Consider the following 22168-nt stretch of genomic DNA (forward strand, 5'->3'; position numbering starts at 1 on the left):
GTTTTTTTTTTTTTTTTTTTTTGTCTAGCAAACCACCTCTAAGCCTTCTTGCTATGGGCTGTTTCTACCTGTTTGGAGGGGAAAAGAGCACAGGGGGAATAGCACAGGAAACGGACACACTTGTGGTTTCTTTTAATCTGCAAGCATCACTGTATCAAGTTTCACACCTGAAGAGCAGCAGCAGCGCTCTGGTTTCCCTTCGACCCCACGAGTACAGGAGCGCTGCCCCCATGCAGCTCGGTGCAGGCTGCCGGGTGGTCCTTGCCCTTCCTCCCAGCTCCCTTGCTCCTCGGGAACAGGCCTTAGCTCCGGGGGATGCATTTATGGCTCTCGTCACTCCTGAGATGGAAAGCTTGTCCCTGACACAATCCCAACAGGCATCTTTTGGAATAGAGTTTTATTAGGCACAACTGGTGTACACACCTTACAGCACAGTGCAGTTCTCTGGACAGTTCACATTACGGGCATTCTGTTTCCCAACTGACCTGAAACATGAGAATTATATCCCACAGCAGACGGTGAGGCTGCCTTATTATTGGAACATTAATTTATTACCAGCAAAATCCTAGAAAAAATATCCCTGACAACTCTCCTTGCTCCGCAAATCCCTAAATTTTAACACATAAAGCCACGGAGTTCTGTGAGCAGCAGAACTAGTGAAGCGAGGATCCTGAGTCACAATGTTGAGCCCTATGTCACTCCCTCAGTTTCGAGTAGGGCTGGGCAGGCACAGAAGGCCTCTTTGGCTCAAATCACCTATTCTCATGCAATCTGAGGTTCCTTATTCTCTTTGAGATTTCTTGTCTTCCATCAGATTGGTCTGTGTTTGCCCAAAAAGGCAAAAAAGCGGCTAGGGATGACAGGTTGACACAGAAACACAGAACTGCATTAGCCTTGTTTTATCAGGAAACAAGACAAAATACGGAAGAGGTAGGAAAACAAACCCGGGAGAAACCTGAAATACATCCCTGAGAACTATCTTTGGTTACTGTTTTGTAAAGCAAATGAAGTCAGGCTCATCTGCCTTGTGAAGGTATATCATTCCTAGTGCCAGATATCATTCCTAGTGCCAGAGGTACCTTATTCTGCTCAGTCTCCTGGCTCCTCCACACAGGGGTGGAGATCAGTTCCTCCACGCCTAGGAAACCTCTGAGGCAGTTACGTGGCCTATACTGTTTTTTTGGGGGGAAGTCCAAGCCTTTTTGCTCCACATCTGTGGTTCATTCAATGATGCTGAACACTGAGTTAGCATGGATCCAAAAGGTCACACTCATTAGTATTATCTTCCTTTAGTATTTCTGAATGCTGCAGATATACTAGACACTGAAACTGAAGAAAAAACATCCGTGTCAGCTCTTCGATTCAGCCTCTAGGACTTGGAGAGTGTCATCAATGAGTATATCCAACTGTGAGTCCAACAGTCCAACAGATTTACCTGATTAATGTTAACTAAGATGCTCACGTTCATTTTATCTGGTTAAATAACTTAGAAAAAGTCTAAAATTTGAAATGCATTCTATTCAGTTAATTGGCAATTCCTGTAAAAATGTCTTTTTTATTTAAAAAAAAAAAAAAACTATTTAAAAATGAGGAAGTGTATTGGCCAACTCAGCTAAAGCTGAAAGAATGTATAATAAAGATAAATTCCAAGTATGGAACGCTCATTTCTGAAAAATGCCTTATTTATTATACCAGTGTAAATCTACTGCCTTTTTATTACTCTACTTTTTCTTACTCCAGACAGCTGGGGGGAGAAGGTTTCTGAAGCTATTTCTATTTTCAAATGCCAAACAAACTTCATTTAAGAGGATGAAGATGGAGAAAAAAGTGGAAAGAAAAGATAAAAAGAGAATTAAAATGGTTTCCACACCAAGCAGCTGTAGTTGTGGTATGAAGACATTATTGTATTACATGGTGTGGCTACCATGGCCACTATCTTAGCCTCTTCCTGCCTTTGGTCCTTTCGCACTTCAGTCTAGTGTGTGAGCAGGGTGAAACTAAGACTTACTCGCACAGTGACCACAGGTCCTGGCAGGTTTCCCATGGCAAGTGGTGCATCACGGCCAATGCAGGCCGTGCAATTGTGCTGTAGTGATGCAGCCCACTCCTATAAACCCCCCCATCATTTATGTCAAACAGAAAAAAATACTTCCCACGTTCAAGCATAAGACATTTCCTTCTCCTTCCCTCTCCTAAACCCCTCACGTCTTAGCAAAGTCCTGTGTTGGCCTCCAAGAGCAGGCCGTTTTTCTCCACATCACTGGGAGTCCAAGCCGCCCTCCTCCCAGCTGACGAGGGCTTTGGTCTTAATCCGGAGTTTGTGAGGCAGAGCAGAATAACTTCGGCCCTTTGGACAATCTTCTGAAGGGCAGGGCAAGCTGTACAGGGATAGGGGAGAAATTTTGGGCACCTGCTGCTCATCGTCTTCATCTGAAACTGTTCTGGTACTTTCTTTGCTCACCTCAGTTAGGTTGGAGGAAGGGGACAAGAAGCAGGTGCTGTCTGACAGGGGGAGCTGGTGGGCATATTTGTCTGGGCAGTGGTAGCCAAGGAAAGGAGAGCACACTGTGGATCTGAAGGCTGAATCAAGCCTCTTGGACTGGTGACGGCTAAGGTCACACTGGGTGCCCATGACAGCTTGCTGTGAGGCACAACTGAGAATATTTCTGGATGGATCAAAGCTTTTGTATGAGAAGTCAGCTGGCTCCAGCACCTTTGGCACTAAGTTGTTTGCCATGAAGAAGCAGGAATCCCTAGGAAATGACTCTGCCTCAGGAAATGGGGGGACAGATTTATGTCCTCTGAAATAAATTCCCAGCAAGTCCTGGACAGAGCAGCCCTGGTGGGTGCTAGTGTCTGTGCTGATGAGCCCAAAACGCAACTTCAGCGACAGCAACTCTGTCCTGAGGACGGCGTTCTCCTCGCTGAGAGCAGCCAGCTGGCTCTCCATGGCGAAGTCATTGAGGCGCCTCTTCTCCCGCGAGCGCTTGGCTGCCTCGTTGTTCTTGCGCCTCTTCTCCCAGTACATGTTGTCCTTCTTCTCGTCTGGCATGAACTCCCGCTTGCGCCGGGAGGGCCCGCTCAGCTTGCTGTGCAGGAACTTGGCCTTGCCATGCTGAAGCCCAAGCTCACCGATGGTGCTCAGCGGCGCCATGAAGCTCTCCATGGTTGTCAACGCACCCTGTGTCCTGCCAGCAGGAACCTTGGATGCTAGAATTAAAAAATAAAACTATTACCATCAAAGGTCATAGTAATTAATAACAATGAATAAATTAATAAAGCCACATTGTTATTTTATCTGTGTTGCATTCACACTTAACACCAAGTATTACACAAGCAAGTAATCTGAGGATGCTTCCCGCGGTTCTTTCTGTTGTTTTGAAGTCATGATTTCATGACACTGTCAGCGTAACAGTGTACTTCCATCTCACCAGTGTTTGCAAAGTGGGTCATGGGATGTCCCCAAAAATATGTATGATTGAGAAGGGAAAAAAAATTTTTTTTTGCAGGATCAATAAACACACACTTTACCTAAGTGAATTTCCAACAGGAACACAAAAATTGCTCTTACATACTCCTTCTGTCCCACTGATCTCCAACTGCCTCATAAGGGAAATAAGCCTCGTGGTCCCCTATATTACAGATAAGGCAGGCACAGGGAGGAGAAGTGATCTATCACAAAGCCACAAGCCTCAGCAGCTGGAGCAGGAACCCCAACCTCCTGCATTCCTGCTCATCCCCATTTCCCCTCAGAACCCCACGTGTCAGCCTGGCAAGCTGGTTCATGATTTTGAGTGGATGTGGATGAACTCAATGAAGATGCTGTCTAGATGTTTCTAAGTACTTGCATGGTACATGCATGGCATCAGCATGGCACAAAGTACAAGCACCGCTAGAGCAGAGCTGTCCTTCTGAAGACAGTGACCATGGTACACTCCTGAATTTGCACAAAAGATAGCCGGGGAGACCAATGAGAGAGTGTAAGTTGTGAATTAAATTAATATAGCGATCATAGAACTACTGCAAGCAGTTATCACGACAGACATCCCTACCTAAGCTCTTGTTGCACTGGCCTCTTCCAGGAAAAATAAAAAAGGCTTCCTGCCTTCAGGCAGTCGTAGAGATTGCTCTGATTAGGATGGAGGATGGATCCAATTCAGAAATGCTTCAACTTGATACTGCTCATGATCTAGGTCCCTTCTAGCAGAAAACTGAGCTAGAAGGAGCAACCCAGGTATGTGTGATGAGTTGTTACCTCCACAGGACTAGCCAAAAATGGTAAAGAGCATGATTGTTTTACTTGGATTGGTAATTAATGCACTGAAGTTTGGGTATTTGCCACATTTCCATCCCCACAGCTCTTGTACCTCCTTCATTTTAGCCTCATGACTAGGTGACTGTTGAGTTCCACAAGACCAAAACACAAATATTGGTCAATATGCCCTCCACACTTCCTTTCAGGTTATAATATATGTCACTAGCCGTGCAATACACTCGTGGCAGTGCTCTGCCATGCCAAGTAGCTGGAATAATAACAGTACCTGTTTATAGAACTGTAAAGTGCTTTTCTGAGTCATAGATGCAACATCAGAAAGGTTCCTGGCAGAGCTGGTCAAAATGCTGTGGGGAGGAGGGCTGGTTGACATTTTCAACTGAAAGTATTCTCCCAAGGAAAAAAAGTTGTCTTAAAATTGCCAAAACTTGGGGGAGAAAATAAACACAACAAAAGCCTAGCCTTTCTCTTTTTTTTTCAGCTGGAAACATTCAGTTTTGGTATCTTCAATCTTGAAACAAAGACCTAGCTAGGAATCAAATTAAATGGTCATACTCAGAGTCACAGGTGATGAGAGAAGTCCAATTTCTTTAGAAAGTCTGGAGTGCTTTGTTGAAAATCAACACAGCCAATGATCAGCAGGACTGATCAGCCCACCTTTTTGCAACATCAATTAATTATGAGTTATGTGATTTGCTCTTTTCTTGCTGACTGATAAGGAAATGGCAATACATAATTCAAAGACATTCATCTCTCAAAGCCTGATATCTATCTATTTGGGCAGGTACTGCACATCCCCTGCGTACAGAAGCGTGCAAGTTCAATGACAGACTTACAGTAACACAAATTACAACGTTCTTACTCACACTAGTGAAAAGAGCTCACACATCATGGAAAACATTAATTCCAAAACATTGTCCAATTGTAATTAGTTTGCAGAGTTTTTTTTTTATTATTATGGTCATTTTCCCATTCCATTTTTCATGTGAAAGACTGCTTTAGAATAGTTTGTTCTTCCAGAAGTGATCAGTCATTTCTTAAGAATCCAATTTCAGAAATCATATAAGAAATACATTTTTGAAATCAAAGTGCTCTCTTTTTTGCATAGTGCTCTATGAAAATGATACCACTTTTCAATGAATCTCAGGCTAACACCCAACAAAGAAGTTGTTAAAAAAAGTGGATTTTGAAAAATCAGGTAAGGCACAAAACCCTTCCTAGCCTAAAAATCCTTGTCTTTTATAGAAGCTATTTGATTCAATATTTTGTTGCCTGCAGGCAAAATATCTGCTATTTATTTATTTTTGCAAATTTGGACTTTCAGTATTGGGAGGTTGCTATCAATGGTGATTTTTCCACAATGCAAACGTGAAAAATAGAAAAAAAAGCACACATTTCCTTGTTATAAGAATTTGCTCAATATGACTAGAATTATGTTCTGGTTTAAATCAGGACAAGTATCATGAAGGTATTCTCTGCCAAATTAGTGTGACTTTATAATTAAAAACATTTGCTCTTTGAGATCTTAAGCAGTGTGCAAAGGTTCCGGGCACAACTGAAGATCAAAACAAAAGAATCTCCTTCACCATTAATATGTTTGGGGTAACTCCTCCAGTTTTTGATCAAAATTACTTCTGATCTCAAAGCATCAAAGGGAGAGTATCACTGAGGATGTCTGTGGTTTCAGATAGCATCAAGATGCAGAAAAATGCTATTGTTTCAGTGTTTAATCACTTACCAGGAATTTTTCAGGTTAGTATTTGACGTGACTTCTTTGCTGAATGAGTCAAGGATTGACAGGTGGCTCTTTCACTGTGTAAACTCAACACCCGTATTGAGGAAAGCAGTTTGTTTTCTCCGTGTCCTTCTCTTGCTTCAGCGCCTGTCATAAGGAGACCTTATAAGAGGAAGCTTAAGTTAATGTGACCAGCACTCATGGTCCAACATAGCTGCGAAGCATCATAAATAAAATGCACATCACAAATAAAATGAAGCATTTGTGAGAAAGAAAAAGTCACAACCAAAATGAACTCTTCCTTCCAGCATACTCAGTCCATCCCTTTAAAGTTAAGTTTAAAAAAAAAGTTAAACAACTTTTTTTTTCCGCATAAGTTTAGCCCCTCACACTTTAACTCACTGCACCAAGGTGGAGGTTTTCTCAGGACACCACATTAGGGACACCGGGATTGAAGCAAATGGGATGTGAAATCATGAGCAGGGAGAACTTAGGCCATGGAGCAGTCATGGGTCAGACCAGACAGCGGGCACAGTAACACTTATTTGGAGCTGAAGAAGATGCAGGGCAAGTGGTGGGAGAAGTGGGAGGCAGGGGAAATACTTATCGGAGGCAGGATCTGGCCTTTTAAGGGTAAGAGATCGTCCTGGGAGGCTCTCTGTGAGTAGAGATTCTAGCAATTTGAGTGTACAAGTGGAAACTTTAAAATGAATAAATATTGGACAATCATTTTGATCAAGTGCATCATGCAACCAATATTTCCTAAGGTGTCGTGGTACTTGTTTCTGCTGCTGGAAATGTGGGAGACAACTACCAGGGAGATTCTGCCACACAGGTCTTGCCCACACATCAGCCGTGTGCCGCTTTATCTGCATCCTGGCTGGGAGACCAAGAACAGAAGTCTTGTAAAATATTGGTAGCCCTTCATTTTGCACCCAACTTGCACCAATTTTGCACCCAACTGTCACTGCTGTCACGTTAGTTTCATTCACACACAGTATCCTTCTCAAGCCATGCCCATCTGGTGAGAAAAGCCTTTGAGAAAAGCCAGTCTTTGTCTGTTCAGCAGGAACAGGAAAGCCAAATTTTTACATAACCACTGCACTGTTTTTCCATTAAGTACACAAAAATGTACATAAAATGGCATACTTGCTTAATCTACAATATATCTAATTAGTGATGCCCCTGTCCAATGACTGAAAAGTTGATGGGCACAGCAAAGATTTTACTCCTGGCATAACTATCTCAATTATCCCACCAGCCTGTACAGAACACCCACGGTTGTGAAGGACTAACTGTCCAGTGTCTCACTTTAATGCATATGCTAAAACATCTCCACGTCTGTGAAAATGAGGGTGCATTCTATTGAGGTTTTCCTACTTATACTCTACTTGGTCATAAGATTCTCATTTCTGATAAAACTACCTTCATTCCACTACGAGAAGGCCATGCTAGGGCTCAGGCTGTAGCGGTTTGGTTCAGACCCGTCTCCTCTTCTGGCCCTTATCTCCAGGCTGAGCAGCAGATCAGAGCAAACTCTGAAGAATTGCACTTTCCAGCAGGTTGTACATAGTTCTCCAGCAAAAGCTTACATCTAACAGGAACTGATTCTCTGCAGATCTACAAGATGATATAAGCTTTTTAAAAAGAAAATATAGGTCTCATAGAACAACTGGTGACTCTCACTTTGCTGTGATCAAAAATCAAGACCTCCCTTCTCAAATTACTTCATTCTTCTTTTCAGAGCTATAATAAAATTAGGATAGGTCTAGTGAAGGGCAACCTAGAACAGTCAAAGATATAACACTATTTCTGCACAAAGAAACGATCAATCGTTATTTCTCAAGAACAGAGAATATGGAACTTTCGGTATTTCACAGTAACAAAAGGAAGAACATCTCCACATGATGTATAATCAAAATCTGTAATTCGCTGCCCTGGGATACCATAGTTATCAAAAATGAAAGTGGGATCAAAAAAGAATCACACAAATTAAGAGCACACAATTTGACCAAGGGCTATTAAACAAGATGCACAGTAACTGCACATCGCTATAAGCAGAACAGAATTATTCCATAGGCACCCTGACTACTATAACCCCTTCCTGACTGTCCCATTAGAAACTATTCTTAAAGAGAAGGAAAAAAAAAAAGAAAAAAAAAAGAGCAGTCCAGGTAGAAGCTTGAGCTGACTCAATATGACAGATCTTATATCCTAAAATATTGCTTGAATCTGGGTGTTAAATACATTTCCAGTGAGTGGGTTACAGAAGCTACAGAACTGCAGTCGTGGTCTCAGGTTTTCGTTGAATTAGAAGATGAACAGAATTACATACAAAGTTCAATCATATTAATATAATGAATACTTTATTCTTTTCAGTCTACTCTCTATCATATGAACCTAAATTTTACTACTACTCAATATGACTTCACTTTGCATAAACTGCAAACTTTTTCTTAAATCTTTGTGTCTCCGTTTATCTCCCCTTACTTATATCACCAATTCATATCTGCAACCACTGATAACATTTTTATGCTTGATATCTCCCTGAAAAAAGGAGCTGAGTGGGACATTCTTAGTCAAAAACAAGAATCAAAGCCAAGCATAAATCTACGCCTGTCTACACTAAATAAGAAGAATCAATGTAATTTAAAAGTCCGTCATTGTATATCATGACTAAGTATATCTTCTCCACGTTGGAGATTTCTATCTCCTGAAGTGAACATCTGCTTTTTACAAAAAAGTAAGCCTGACAGAGGGTAGCCTTAAATAGTTTCATTTGTTGTAATATTGGCATCCTTTCCCATTACACGCACAGATTGAAGCATACACTACATACTAGATTTTATGCACACTTCTAAACAAACAGCTTCACCTTAGTGAAACCAGGAAGAGAATTTGAGCTGTGAAAGTTGCAACAGACACAAGTTTTGCCCAGTTGGCTCTTTGCCTTAAGTTAGTACATATCAGACGATAGTTGTCTCTCCTTCTTTCACTTGATACCAGCTGTGATTAAATCAGAACTCAGTTGTTTATCTCCAGTCGCTCTGGTACATCAGTATCTAACCCGCAGGAGTTATTCAGAATGTGCACTCAGAAAAGGAGATAATAAACAGGCCCGAAGGAGCATGGCATGATTTACGAGAGAAACCTCCGAAACTGCTGCCAGGAACGCCACACTGTCCCCATGCAGCCTTAGAAGAGTGACATTAGTAAATACTGTTTCATACTTCTCTGCTGCTCGGTAACTTTAGTAATAATCATAATAAAGCAGGCTGTGGTTTGGTAGTATTTCACAATACTCTCTAAAGGCGCTGCCTATATGAAAGGATTCCTCTCTAATCACTCCTGTTCCTGCCTGTTCCACATTCACAATGACGCAGTATATAACGGGTGCTATCGAGAACGGGTATTATTCACTTCTCATGTTTCAGTGGGTAACTTTCGGTAACGTGGTCTATCCAATAAAGCAGATGGAAAAGAGCAAATCAAATGACAGTTCCTAACCTGCCAGACAACTATTTCTATGGTTGCGGCTCATGGAAGAATCGTTCTTGTTGGCAGAGCTTTAAACTCAGATTCAAAGCAGAACTGACTGAGAAGCAAAGAGAATAAGCCAAATACTCACGAAACCCACAGATTTGGAGTCCAAAGGCTATTTCTAACTTTCAGGGGTACTAAAATTCTAGGCTCACCTGGGACTTAATTTCAACAGGTTCCTCGTGTAGTTGTAATTTTGGTGTAGCTGTAATTTTGGTCTTGAGGTATGAAGCTTCAGCCCATAGAAACCTCCCCGAGCTGCCCACCAGCCACAGAGCTGCTGGCAGCTTCCCCTCCCGCAGCTCCCCAGCACTTGTGGCCAGAGTCTGCCCCATAAAGCTGCACTGCTGGCAGTAACGGACCTCAAAACTAGCTCAGGTGCAACCCCGCTGACAATTCTGCTTGCAACAAGCAGACCTCTAGATTTGACTGTGGGTCTAAAAAGCACCACGAGGTTGAAAATCCACTGAAAAGCTCTTAAAACCTCTAACATTACTGCTGATTCTTTCTTGGCAAACTACAGAGTTCTGCAGCTCGTTTGGTCATGTCCAAATCCCCCGCTACGTGCTGATGCAGAATAATCACGTAACGTTTGCTCCATGCAACTTGCCTCTGTTCCTCTGAAACCTTCCCTTTCCGCTCAATACAAGATAGTCTACAAATACACTTTTTTTTCTCTAGGAAAGGATTTTAATGAAAGTCCTTCTCAGCCCACCCCACCCTGCCCATTTTATCGCATACTTCAAGTGGAAAATACTGATTTCTTTTTCAGTGGGTTGAGAAAGTCAGTTGAATTACTAGCTCCCGAAACTCAAGCATTTCATCAGAAAACACAATGAAATGGTTAAATATTTGATGACTTTTTTTTTTTTTTTAAAGATTACTGACTTTTTCTTTGGAAAGCAGACTGCTTGCAAAATGGTCTGGATACAACTCCACGAGTGTGGCTTTAGGTATCTTTTCACCCGGATGTTTTTTGTTCTTCCAGTTTCAGCAGCGACAAAGACGTCCTTGCCCCAGGTACGAACGAAGGCTAAATAACTGAACCGCATCCCTTTCAAGGCGGCCCCTCTCCTCTCTCCTGCCATTTCCACACTGTACAAGGCAATGCAGAGATTCCTGAGCTGTTTCACTTAGGAAGAGCCTTGCTGAGACAGGCTCAAATCCACCCAAGCCAACTCACGCCGCCCTTGACAACAGAATCACAGAATCACAGAATATTTAAGGTTGGAAGGGACCTCTACAGATCATCTAGTCCAACCTTCCTGCTCAAGCAGGCACACCTACAGCATGTGGCACAGGGTGGCATCCAGGCGGGTTCTGAAGACCTCCAGAGCAGGAGACTCCACAACCTCCCTGGGCAGCCTGTTCCACTGCTCTGTCACCCTAAGAGTAAAGAAGTTGCTCCTCACCTGGAGACGGAACTTCTTGTGCTTCAGCTTGTGGCCATTACCCCTCGTCCTATCGCTGGCCACCAGTGAGAACAGCCTGTCCCCTTCCTCCCTGCATTCTCCCTTCCTGAACTTATACATATTAATCATATCCCAAGCTCAACCAGGCTACGCCGCCGCAGTCTGGCGGCTTCTTCCAACACGAGCACCTCACTGAGAGCTCCGGCACCAGCACAGCGCGGAGCAGTGTGTTCTGTCAAGCCATCACACTGAGCACAGACTACCAAAGACTATCGTCAACAGGATTTAAGGTGAGAAGGCAAGCCTGCAACCGTATCCTGGATGTTTATGGACTACAAAAGCATATTACCAGTCAAGGCTGCTCCATTCCCCACCTGAGGGTGCAAAATTATGTCTGTGAATAAAGACAAGCTGAGGATTTCTGCGATCAGACCTCAAGCGTTTGTCCTGTGATTTAGAGAAAAGTCATAAGTAACATAAAATATGTTACTGTAACCCCATCGTAGATGAAAATTATGAACCTGCTAACTCTTGTGTGTGTCTTCATGTTTTATTAGGATCAGCATTTGGCCTTCTGCGCGAACAGCAACCAGCAAAAGCGGCTGCATTTGCCACGGTGTAATGTAATGTAATGTAATGTAACGCAAATCGTTACACCTTCACTCACACGATTCCCCGAAGAGAATTAACCCAGGAGCGAACAGGGTTGCCCACGGTCAAAGAGGCACCCGCCTGCTCATCGTGTGCCTCCGAGGTACGTGCGGACACGCAGGTGCTTTCTACATCTCTCTGCCTACCCAGAAGGACGGAAAATTCCACCCGCTTCATACCGAAGCTGACAAAATCTGCTGGCGCAATAGTTTCTTTAAAAGTGAAGATCAATGCACGAAGATAAGCTGGTAATTATCTGAAGGTTATCCCAGATGTTACAGTGATGCTTCAGCGTGAGGAAGAAATGAGATGCGGTCTCCACCCGAAGGTGAGGAGGCCCTTCCTCACCACGGAGCAAGAAGGTCACTGCTCGCTGTGACGTCCATGCGGCCCAGGGAGGTGTTTAAAATTAAGCAGAGGAGAAGAGCTTTTCCCGAGGCCAGGTCAGCAATGCTGACTTCAGCAAGGCTGCCTGCAATTTCAGCAAGTCGGTGGCTTTCAGTCTTGGAAATCAGAAGTCAAAGACTGACAGGAAGGAATTTGACACCTTTCTCATCTTTCCTAAATGCAATCACCAGTAATTAGTAGGTCTAAAGGAACGTGAAATTACTGTTTAAAAACTGAGTGGAATCAATTGCAAAGGAGAGAATCGCCCCTCTCTACAAGCTGCAAAATCCCCTTCTCAGAGAGACAATTCAAAGGGAAAGGCAGAACAAACTCTGCACAAAAAAAGGATCCCCCCACATCTTTTCTGAACTACATTTTTCACCAAACTCTAGCCACCACAAAAGAAACCATCTCCAACAGCTGATCTTAATTTCTTTCACTTGTTTCAAAACACCCAATCAACACATTTTGCCCAGCTAGTAAGACTTTCACCTGCCTGCGCCTCCAGCTCCTTGTGCAATTACACCAACAGCTATAAAATATTCCTGGCTTAGAAAGCAGCATGAGGCCTTCTGTTGAGTTGTGCAGACCCAGGTAGCCAGTAGGGTTTTGCAATGGGAGAAAAGCAGCTTTTTTGCTGCAAGTGGGCAGAGGTGAACTCTCCTTTGCTGCAGTGCAAGAACCCCCAGGCTCCAGGATGGATCACAGCACCTGGGGTTAGAACTTAGCGCAGATCCTGAATGAGACACTTACCACTGCTTATCCTTAAGTTGCAAAGTGAGAAACTGATGTTTATAAAATAGAAGCTGTTGTCCTTAAGATACAGAGAAGCAAAGAGCAGAGCAGCAGCAGAGCATGTTCCTGTGCATATTTCACAGGAAATTTCTGTGCATGCTGCTCTTCTCATTATTTTTTGGCAAGAGTGCTCCCACTTTCGTGTTCTTTTGCAGGAGTCCTGTCAGAGCAACTGACGGTCTCTGAAGGCTTTCTTTCATCTTGTTAAAGGAAATAAGCAGTTTGCAATCGCTCGTCTTGAAGCTTCCCCAGCCTCCTCTTCTGTGCGCAAAGTGCACCCACTACAGAGTGTGATTACATCTATCATCCATTAATTGTTAATATCAAGATTTTCTTTCAGAGGTTTCCCTTTCACTCTGTTATCACAGGAAATAAATGAAACTTTTGAAGATTTTGCAAGGCAGAGTCATCCATCGGCCACACTCTGCCTGAGTTTCTATATATTCTACACAGAATCGGTGACAAACCCACTTGTACGAAAGATGAAACTCCCCATTTCGGTCCCAATTCATTGAGTTTCTTTGGCTCCAAAGCAATTGAGGGCTTATCAGTGCTCTAGCAGATTCATAATGCAAACTTCTGGGTAACTGAAGTGAAAATGTTAATGTAAACTCAGAGTTTGATCCTAGAAATAATTTTCCCAGCCTAAAACCGATTGCTGCTCTTTCATAAAAATCATTGGAAGAGAAAATTAGGACTTGGGTTTTAACTGAAACCACGCTGGAGTCAAATCTGGAGTCTCTCCACTAACACTGCATGACTTATTCCAGATTGCTGCCCGAGCAGCCAAAATCAGAAGCCTGGCTGTACTGTTTTTACAGAAACCAGCACTAGAAAGTGCACAATCTCCTCCATCCTTTGGCGTGTTCCTTGAAATATTCATGTACGTGGGACACTTTCACCAGATGTAAGCAGTGGGTAAACAACACAACCCAGATTGTGCTCTGAAGGCTTGTATTTGAGTGCAAAAATCAGGTCAGGGGCCACAATGAGGAGGGTCTTTATTTTTGAGTCCTTCCTTGCAGATGGACTAATGTTTATGGCCATTCATGTGATAAATATTGAAAGCTGCTTATTAATACGACTTCCCTAATATTTGTTGTTCTCTTGGAAGCCGCTGCAACATGAAGTCATTTCATTAGGTAGGAATCTCAGCTTTCAGTTACACAAAAACTTGACTGACTCTTACAATACACACCAAGGACTAAAGTCTCAAAAACACAGAGAGAGAGAGAGAGAAACCTTTCCCGTGATAGAAAAATAGCAAAACCAAAACCTCTTCACGTTTTGATTTTACCTCTCAACATTGCTTTATTTTAGGGAAGCAATTCTGAAGTACCTCAAAACATGTTGCAACTAAAGGCATCCTTTTACGTTACAGTTGGATTCTTTTCTTAGAATAGTCCATTATTAGGAGTCTTTTTATTACGGGAGGGCTCTCCAGACACACCTCCACGGATGAGTTTTAAAAGAGGTCTTTTAAAATGGGGCCTGCTAGGCTTAGTAATGAGAAGAGTCAGTGTTTAGATGCATTAGTCTTTTCTGAAATACAGACCGGTCTCTGCAGGTGACTCCAATAACATGGGCACGGATAACTTTCTACTGGTAACCATTGTGGTATTTTTTCTGATAGTTGCACTAGACGTGGGAAAATTGGCATGTAATAACTATCTTCTGTATACAACGTTTGAGTATGCTCATTACCTGCCTTCAGTACACGATTAACAGCCTAGACTGCTGGGATCAACTACTGAAATCTGCCTGCTCGGTTATTTATTCCTTTGAAATCTTGAACAATCAAAGATAATGCTGGCTACTGATCAGTTTTGGTATGATCTGTGGAATGGATTTTAAAAAACTTCAGTCTAAAACATCCAAACCACATAAATGGAATGGCTTTGTACAATGGATACCTGAAAGTTTCAGCTGAAAATACATGAAAAAAGCCAGTATCCTTCATTTAAAATTTCAACTGAAAATACATAAAAAAGGCCGGTATATCCTTCACTCAAAATTTCATTTTCCCCTGTCCACCTCAGCCCAACCATGGAGTGTGCAACAAACTGAAAATGTGCACTTTGTCCTGCTTCATCCTGTGTGCTCATAATATATTGGTATCTTAATACCAATTGTATTAGTATGTATTAGTATTGTATTATTAAATTAGTATTGTATTATTATTAAATTAGTATTGCATTATTATTGCATTAGTATTTAGGTTAGCAAATTTTTTTGAGATAAAGGCCACATAGATTTTGGGTGCAAAATACATCCTCAGACATCACCATTATGTTTCAGTACAAGATGCAAACCTGTTTCACAACTCCAAATATGTCTCAGTTATAGAGAGCTAAGGAAAACTTTTTGTTGGCAATGTTATAAAATGCACAAAATTGTGTTCTTATGAGTGAAGTTGCAATGTTTATCTCAGTACACCATCTAAACAACTATAGTCCCTCTGTCCAGTTATTGCTATACTTGAATTTCCTCTTCAAATACAAGATTGCAGCTCTTCTGAGATATATACAAGATATTATACATACAAGAATGCCCTGCAACAGAGCTGCATGCAAAGCTCTTTCCATGGCAGCACCGAACATCTAGAGACCTGCTTCTACGAGGTGAAGAGAAAGCATTTTGTTTTCATCTGAAATGAAATGTTTCGGGACAACTAATTTCTTTTCTCTCCTAAAGAAATGATTGATTTCAGCAAGAAAAGACCATCTTGACATGAAAAATTGTACCATTTTGGTAAATTCAAATGTTTAGAAGTATAGAAATTGAAATTTTCCTAAAAAGAGCTTCCATTTTTTAAATGTATATTTTTCTAGTTGTACAGAACATTTTGGGGGGCACTAATAAGCCACTTTTTTTTTGAATGAAATATGCTTCCAAAAATTCATCTGGTTGTAATTTGTAAGGTCTAAAATTATTCAAGGATAGATTTTCTCTCCTCCTTTTGTTATTATTACTACACTATTAAACAATAAAGAAGAACATTGTCACACACATGTTAATATAGATTTGCAAAAATAAAGCATACCTCTACAGAACCAGTGGCTTCTGCTAGACCAATCTGCTTCCTAACACCTGTATGACAAAAAATAAAATTGCAAGAGTAATTAAAGCAATTTTACTCCCATGTTCAGAAAACAACCTATGAAATGCAGGAGCTAAATTTTTAGTGAAAGGAGATGGGACATAGGATGGTAGTGGTAAAAATTTCCAGTCACAATCTATTGTTCAAAAATGTTTAGGGGTACAGGCATCTAAATCTCACAGGAAATTAATGAGCCTTCTGGATGAGGCAAACGGGAAGGTGAATTGTGTTATGACTGAAGCAAGCAGAAACAGAGGGGATCCCGGTCAGTGCAGCCTTTGCTGGAGTATAAGGTGCAAGTCCCAGTAAGAGAGGAATAAACAATATCATACGTATAATAGGCAATAGTATGAATTATACAATAAACTGGGAAAGCAGTAGAACCAGTGCTTTCAAATGCTTTCATAAACCTAGTCAAAGTATCCTTAAACCCAAAAAGATTTGGCAAATAGGACTAAATAAGTCTAAATAAGTATACGTCAGTGTCATCAAAAGTTGGCAAATGGGAAACATAGCTCTTTCCCCAGTTTTGCATTTATTTATTACATGACCAAAGTTTTCAGAAAAGAAATTCACCATAAAGCTTGGAAAAGAGTTTTTGCATTCATTTGATATTAATTTATTATTACTGCGTGCCTGCTAGCAAAAGCAAGATTCTATAGCTTGACCTGCATTTTATGTTGCTTATGTAAATAACCATACAATTACAAATGGCAGAATGAGATTTGGCAGATTTGCAACATCCAGAGATATACATCTCTGTCATACATGCAAGCAATCCTTTTCTTTTTCAGCAAATACACACTGTTTCATTAAGTTATACTTTAAATCTGCAATCTTAATGCTTATGTAGAAGGGGAAATTTGGTTAATTCCACAGAATTCAGAGCAGCAGTTTCATTTTCTTTTGCCTATCAGTACTTCTCTCTGTGTTTTCTCTACTATATGTTAGGTAGGATGACTGTAAAGCTTACTAAGAGCATTTGTTCTAGCATTAGGCAAAGATCAAAGACAGGTCTATTGCTGTCACAACTAACTAAATGTTACTATTGGTCTGAGTCTGCCGTGATTTTTTGGGTTTTTTTGTGAAAAGGGAGACTCCAGTTGGCACACAGCAGAAGGACGGCATGGTGGCATCGACTGCTCTGACAGTAGGCATTTTTCCAGGAGTATTACTAAAGGCCTATTGACTATATATTTCCAAATCTCTTGCCATTTAGTTAAAGCTAGGCAATGTTAATAAACTCTAGGGACAATTTTTTGCCTGCAGGAGAGGAACTGTCATGTTTTGCAGTTCACTGAGAGCCATCAGGAAAAATGGTTTCAAGGCACAACCTTTGGCTTTATACTTACAGACATAAGCCAGCACACATTCAAGCTCTGGATGCAGATTTCTGAGCTTCTGATTCCAAAGTGCTTCTAATCACAAAGACTGCCACTGAAATAGACATTTGTGAATGCTCCATGTTCGTGGCTACGCTATTTATCACAACCTGTAATTAATCTATTTAAAATATTTTATGTTTTACATTCTTCACTGTGAGATTCATTATTTTGCTGCAGCAATAACGACAGCACAACTCCAGGGCAGAAAAGGATGGATTAAATAATCCCATTTTCCCATGAAAATTTCACGACAGTTGTCGGCCGTAGAATTCAAAAGCAAAACTACATCACCCCAAGCTGCAGAAACGCGCAGTAACTCACAATAATTTACATCTCCCTCCAAGTAGAATAAATGTATATTACCTGACACCTGCCTTTATACAAATCCCCTGAGTGCCTTCACAATAGTGGTCTTTCTTTCTCTCAGTCAAACGTGTTTCAGAGGGGAAAGTGTGCGAGGGAGAGGGTGAAATGACAGTAACTCCTCCCCGTCTTTGAAATGAGATGTAAAAGCTTTTTCAAAGCAAGAGAGGAAAAGACTTGTCTCCAGAAGCTTTGTAAACTGAAGAAACATCTTATAAGAGGAGCTGTGACAGAAAGAAAACAGTGCTGCATGGTGCTGGTAATCTGTGAAGGCTTGTAATGTCCAGATCATTTATGTTTTATATTCCCTCATCTCAGTGCTTCTAATGTCAGAAGAGACATAGTGAAGGACATCTGCATCAGCATCTGCCCCGTACAGAGTAAGCAAAAAGTCTGATTTTCACGTGTTCCTTTTCTACACTGTCTTTGAAATAGAGGATGAGGTTTTTCAGAACAGGGTTTGCAGCTGGAACTAGCAGCATCAGAGGAGGATTTCAAATAGAGGAGAAGATAATGAGGAGACAGGGAGAGGGAAGCTGGTTTTAAGTGTGTGCAAAGCATCTAGCAGAACAGGTTGTGCTTTCAGTGCATGCTCTGTAGTTTAGGAAATTCACAGGAGAATTTGTCCTGGTTAAGCCACAGAGTGCAGCAAATGCTGTTATCATACAGGGACATTCGTGATGGGAGCTTTTGCTTGGCCTAGACATATATTCATTCCATAATAACCGCTGGCATAGCAGATGCTGGCTGCCTCTCCCCTCACTGCTGTTTCAGCAAGCCAGGCTTAAAGGAGGGCACGCGGATACTCCCTGGGCCTGGAGCCTGGGCCTGCGGCGAGGATGGAGCCGCTGGCAGGAGGAAGCGCGTTCCTCCGAGGCTGTTCTGTGGAGCTATGGCAGGCTCCTTAAAGCTCATGCAGTTTTATCACTCTGCTGCTCAGCCAGCTGCTCCCAGAGAGACACCAGATGATGCTCCAGCAGCTAAAGGACAGTGCCTGCTCCACAGAATAAATTCCTCCTTAGCCAGTCCAGGGCTATGACGCGAATGCTGGTGTTCCCAGGAAGCGGACAAGAGCAAACCAAGAGCAGCAAAGCAGGGCACGAACAGGCACTGAGCCGCTCCCGCTGCTGCGAACACAGCAGAAGCACACGGCAAAATCAAAACCCCATCACTCCATGCTGTGAACAGGGGACAGGCTGCAGGGTGAGGCAGGACGCAGTGCAAGATGGTGAGGATGTGCGCGCGCACGGATGCGCACGGGCAGTTGTCCGTGTGCTGGGCACCAAGGCTAAGTATCAGGAGTCTATGCAAAGAGGTGAGCCTGGGGCCACCTATGGTCATAGATCATATGTAAGGGAGTGAGAAAGGAAGGAGGAAAAAAAAAAAAAAAAAAAAAAAAAGAACCGAAGAGAAAATGCAGAAGAAAAGCCTAACAGGGGTTTCACTTTGAAGGGCTCTTGGCAGTCCTTTCGCTGGTGCTCAGCCCCTCCACCACCAAAACAGCCTTCGTGCCATTAATTCCCTGACATGAAGGCGGCACGTACTCACCTCCGGGGACGGCCACGAGCCGCCGCAGTCAGTGGGCACCAGCAGCTCCCGGTCGGGAGCCACCGCGCGAGGCCAGCGGCGACGACGAGCTCCTCCTCTGCCCAGCGCTGCCACCCCGCCGGCTCTGTCCTGCCATGAGAAACATGTCCGTGGGTTTCTTAGTGGCTTTTTTTTTTCCCTGACACCCCCCCCCTTTTTTTTTTTTTTTTTTTTTTTTNTTTTTTTTTTTTTTTTTCTTTTCTCATCACCAGCTCTTAGGAAAGCAGGAGTCACGTCATGATTACGTAGGGGGCCCTGGTGGGGCAGGCTTGCTAGAGGGCCAGGTGACTCCTGCTGCCGCTGCCACTTTCTGGCTTCCTCAGAGCTTGCCGTTAGCGGCGTTACTGTGAAAGCAGCCGAGGCGGCAGCGAGCGGCCTCCCTCTGCTGAGCCTCGAGTTCAAAAACCCAATGCTGGCGTTGAGTCACTCAGAAACCGAAGTGCTGTGGGCCTTATATGGGACGCAGAAAGAGAAACGTCATGAGGCATAAGGGATGCAGCAGTAAGAAAGCCGAATGAGGGCAGTGGGTGACAGAGGCAACACATGGAGGGCAGGAAGGCACTGCCACGCTGCTGGTGGATATAGGCAGATAAATCACAAATATGTTCAGAGAGCCCAAATTCAGTGTCCCACTGTGTGGAAGCATTTCCCGGCATAGCCCCAGCTCTGCCTCCTCCCGTCTCCTCACCCACTTGCCCACCTTCTCCCTAGCGCTTTGTTGCCCACCCATGTGGCAGTCACTGCTGGCAGGGGTGCCGGAGGCTGGGGACAGGGCTCAGTCCCTGCCCCTCACCTGCCGGCCAGGGCGCTTCCCCAGCAGCCATCTTAGGCTGCAGCTTGACGGTACAGTGACGCCCCGTGGCAGCCATCTTAGGCCTTAGAGCTCATGGCGCTCCGGGAAGCACCCAGGCTGCCTGAGTGCTGCCCCAGTCTGGAAGCCACAGCGGGCAAGGGTTTGCCCCTAAATCCCCCCATCTAAATAAAACCGGCTGTTCAGGGGCTCTTTGTGTGTGTGGCACAGATGTTGTCCCAGGTGCTGCCACCTGCCTCATCTGACTGCAAGAAAGCACACTCCTTTTGCAACTGCTTTTGGTAGAAATACTCTCCCTAAAGCCTGTTTCTTGTGTGGCATTGACTGTGCTTATGAAAGGTGTGTGAAATGTCTTAATGTGCTTTGTTGTTTTGTAGCAGACTGGAATATTTATAGCTCTCTCCTTTTGCATAGAAGCAAACTCTTGACATTTATTTTCCTATTAAAATGGCATCTTGCTGGCCCATTGTAGGAGGTTGCTGTAGAGCTGTGCAGTGTGTGTGGTTTGATTACATCTGGCAACAGGCTAAAATGCCCATCTCGTGAGCCCCTGAAGCACTGCCCTCCCCACGAGCTGCTCGCTCGCCGTTATGGTGGAGGTTGACAGGTTTCTTTCAGCAACTCAAAAACTGATGCTGAGAAAATACGGAAAACCACTTGTCCAGGTGCAGTTAGCACTTCCAATATATCTGTGAGTCAGGAGGACCTCACAGAGGTTAGAGATTTGCTCTTTCCCAGAGACTCTGGCATTGACTTCTTGACTCCTTCCATGTCTTTCTTTCACATCATTATTTTGGGTATGTTTAATCCTTGCTGAGTGAAGTAGAAACATGCAGCAAAACACTGTGCCAAAGCCACGGCTAATTCATTCTAATCCATTAAACTTTCCTAGCTGGTTACAGCATCCTTCAGTGATGTTTCTGCTCCTGTTCAAGCAGCTGCTGTATCTCCATGCTCTGTAGATCCTCACAGCTCACAGATTTTCAAATGGGTTATGATAATAGGATGAATGAACCTCTCCCCTTGATGAGGAAATCCGGGTACAAAGCAGGTGAGTTTTCCATAGGATCCAGGCTCAAAAGAGAAAGTAGACCTGATTTTCTTTTTTTTTGCATGATATTTAGCTTTAGAGTGGGATTCACCCTGCAATGCATATCAAAAGGATGCTGAAAATGATGATGTAGATCTGATACTTAAGGCAAGTCAGTGGTATCACTCTATATCCTAAACACTTAAATAAGGATAAACATTATCTAGATGGCAGATTTTATAGTGTAGATCCTTTCTGTTGCTGCACTCCATGTCTGTCTTGTCAGTGCTGGAATCTTATATGTGTTTCTGCAGTCTGTTGTAATACAGTGATGAAATTGTTCATACAACGAAGCATCGCCTAGTTAGGAAGGTGTAAAACTTGGGTGCACTCTGGAACACACAACAAAGAGGTGGCTCTGCTGAGTAGTTGGTGGCATCCATAAAAGCAAAGATGCCTATCTGGTGCATTCCGAATTTACCTGTTTGTAAACTTGTCAGAGCCCTGTGCCACCTGGTGGACACCAAAGATTAAACACCCAGTTGTACTAGATTAGCCACGTGCACAGGGGGGCCAGCTGCGCACGGAGGCTCGGAGAGGCCGCACGAAGGGCTGGAGGGCCCGGGCGTCCAGGCACACACGGAGAACCGGCGAGGCTGCAAGAAAGCCCGGAGGGCCCGGGGGGCCTGCTGCACACGGAGGCCCAGGGAGGCTGCACTAAAGCCCCGAGGGTCCGGGGGGGCCCCGCGCGCACGGAGGCCCGAGGAGGCCACACGAAAGCCTGGAGAACCCGGGGAGCCAGCTGCGCACGGAGGCCCGGGGAGGCTGCACTAATGCCCGGAGGGCCCAGGGGGTCGGCTGCGAACAGAGGCCTGAGGGGCCCACACAAAAACCCAGAGGACCTGGGGGGCCATGCGCACACAGAGGCCCGGGGAGGCCGCACGACAGCCCTGAGGACCGAGGGGGCCACCTGTGCACAGAGGACTGGGGAGGCTGCATGAAAGCCCGGAGGATCCGGGTGGCCAGATGCGCATGGAGGCCCGGGGAGGCCGCACAGAAACCCGGGGGCCCAGGGGACAAGCTGTGCACAGAGGCCCGG

The 22168-nt window shown here is 43.7% G+C and overlaps 1 protein-coding gene across 1 annotated transcript; it reads right to left on the bottom strand.

The window, feature by feature from the left end:
* Nucleotides 1-2159: 2159 nt before the first annotated feature.
* On the bottom strand, nucleotides 2160-19206 carry LOC112949101 (nuclear factor interleukin-3-regulated protein-like). The gene is made up of 5 exons (XM_026041480.1): nucleotides 19190-19206; nucleotides 17246-17330; nucleotides 15837-15883; nucleotides 6012-6155; nucleotides 2160-3210 (listed from the first exon to the last, which is right to left on the bottom strand). Exon 5 carries the CDS (start codon nucleotides 3164-3166, stop codon nucleotides 2258-2260), a length of 909 nt encoding a protein of 302 aa, XP_025897265.1. The 5' UTR covers nucleotides 3167-3210; nucleotides 6012-6155; nucleotides 15837-15883; nucleotides 17246-17330; nucleotides 19190-19206; the 3' UTR covers nucleotides 2160-2257.
* Nucleotides 19207-22168: the final 2962 nt, after the last annotated feature.

This window comes from Nothoprocta perdicaria, unplaced genomic scaffold (genome assembly GCF_003342845.1).
Source record: "Nothoprocta perdicaria isolate Ctin4 unplaced genomic scaffold, notPer1 scaffold_286, whole genome shotgun sequence".
Taxonomy (NCBI): domain Eukaryota; kingdom Metazoa; phylum Chordata; class Aves; order Tinamiformes; family Tinamidae; genus Nothoprocta; species Nothoprocta perdicaria.

Excerpts from the sequence above, each read along its gene's own strand:
- LOC112949101 (XM_026041480.1), bottom strand. The coding sequence starts at position 3,166 with ATGGAGAGCTTCATGGCGCCGCTGAGCACCATCGGTGAGCTTGGGCTT.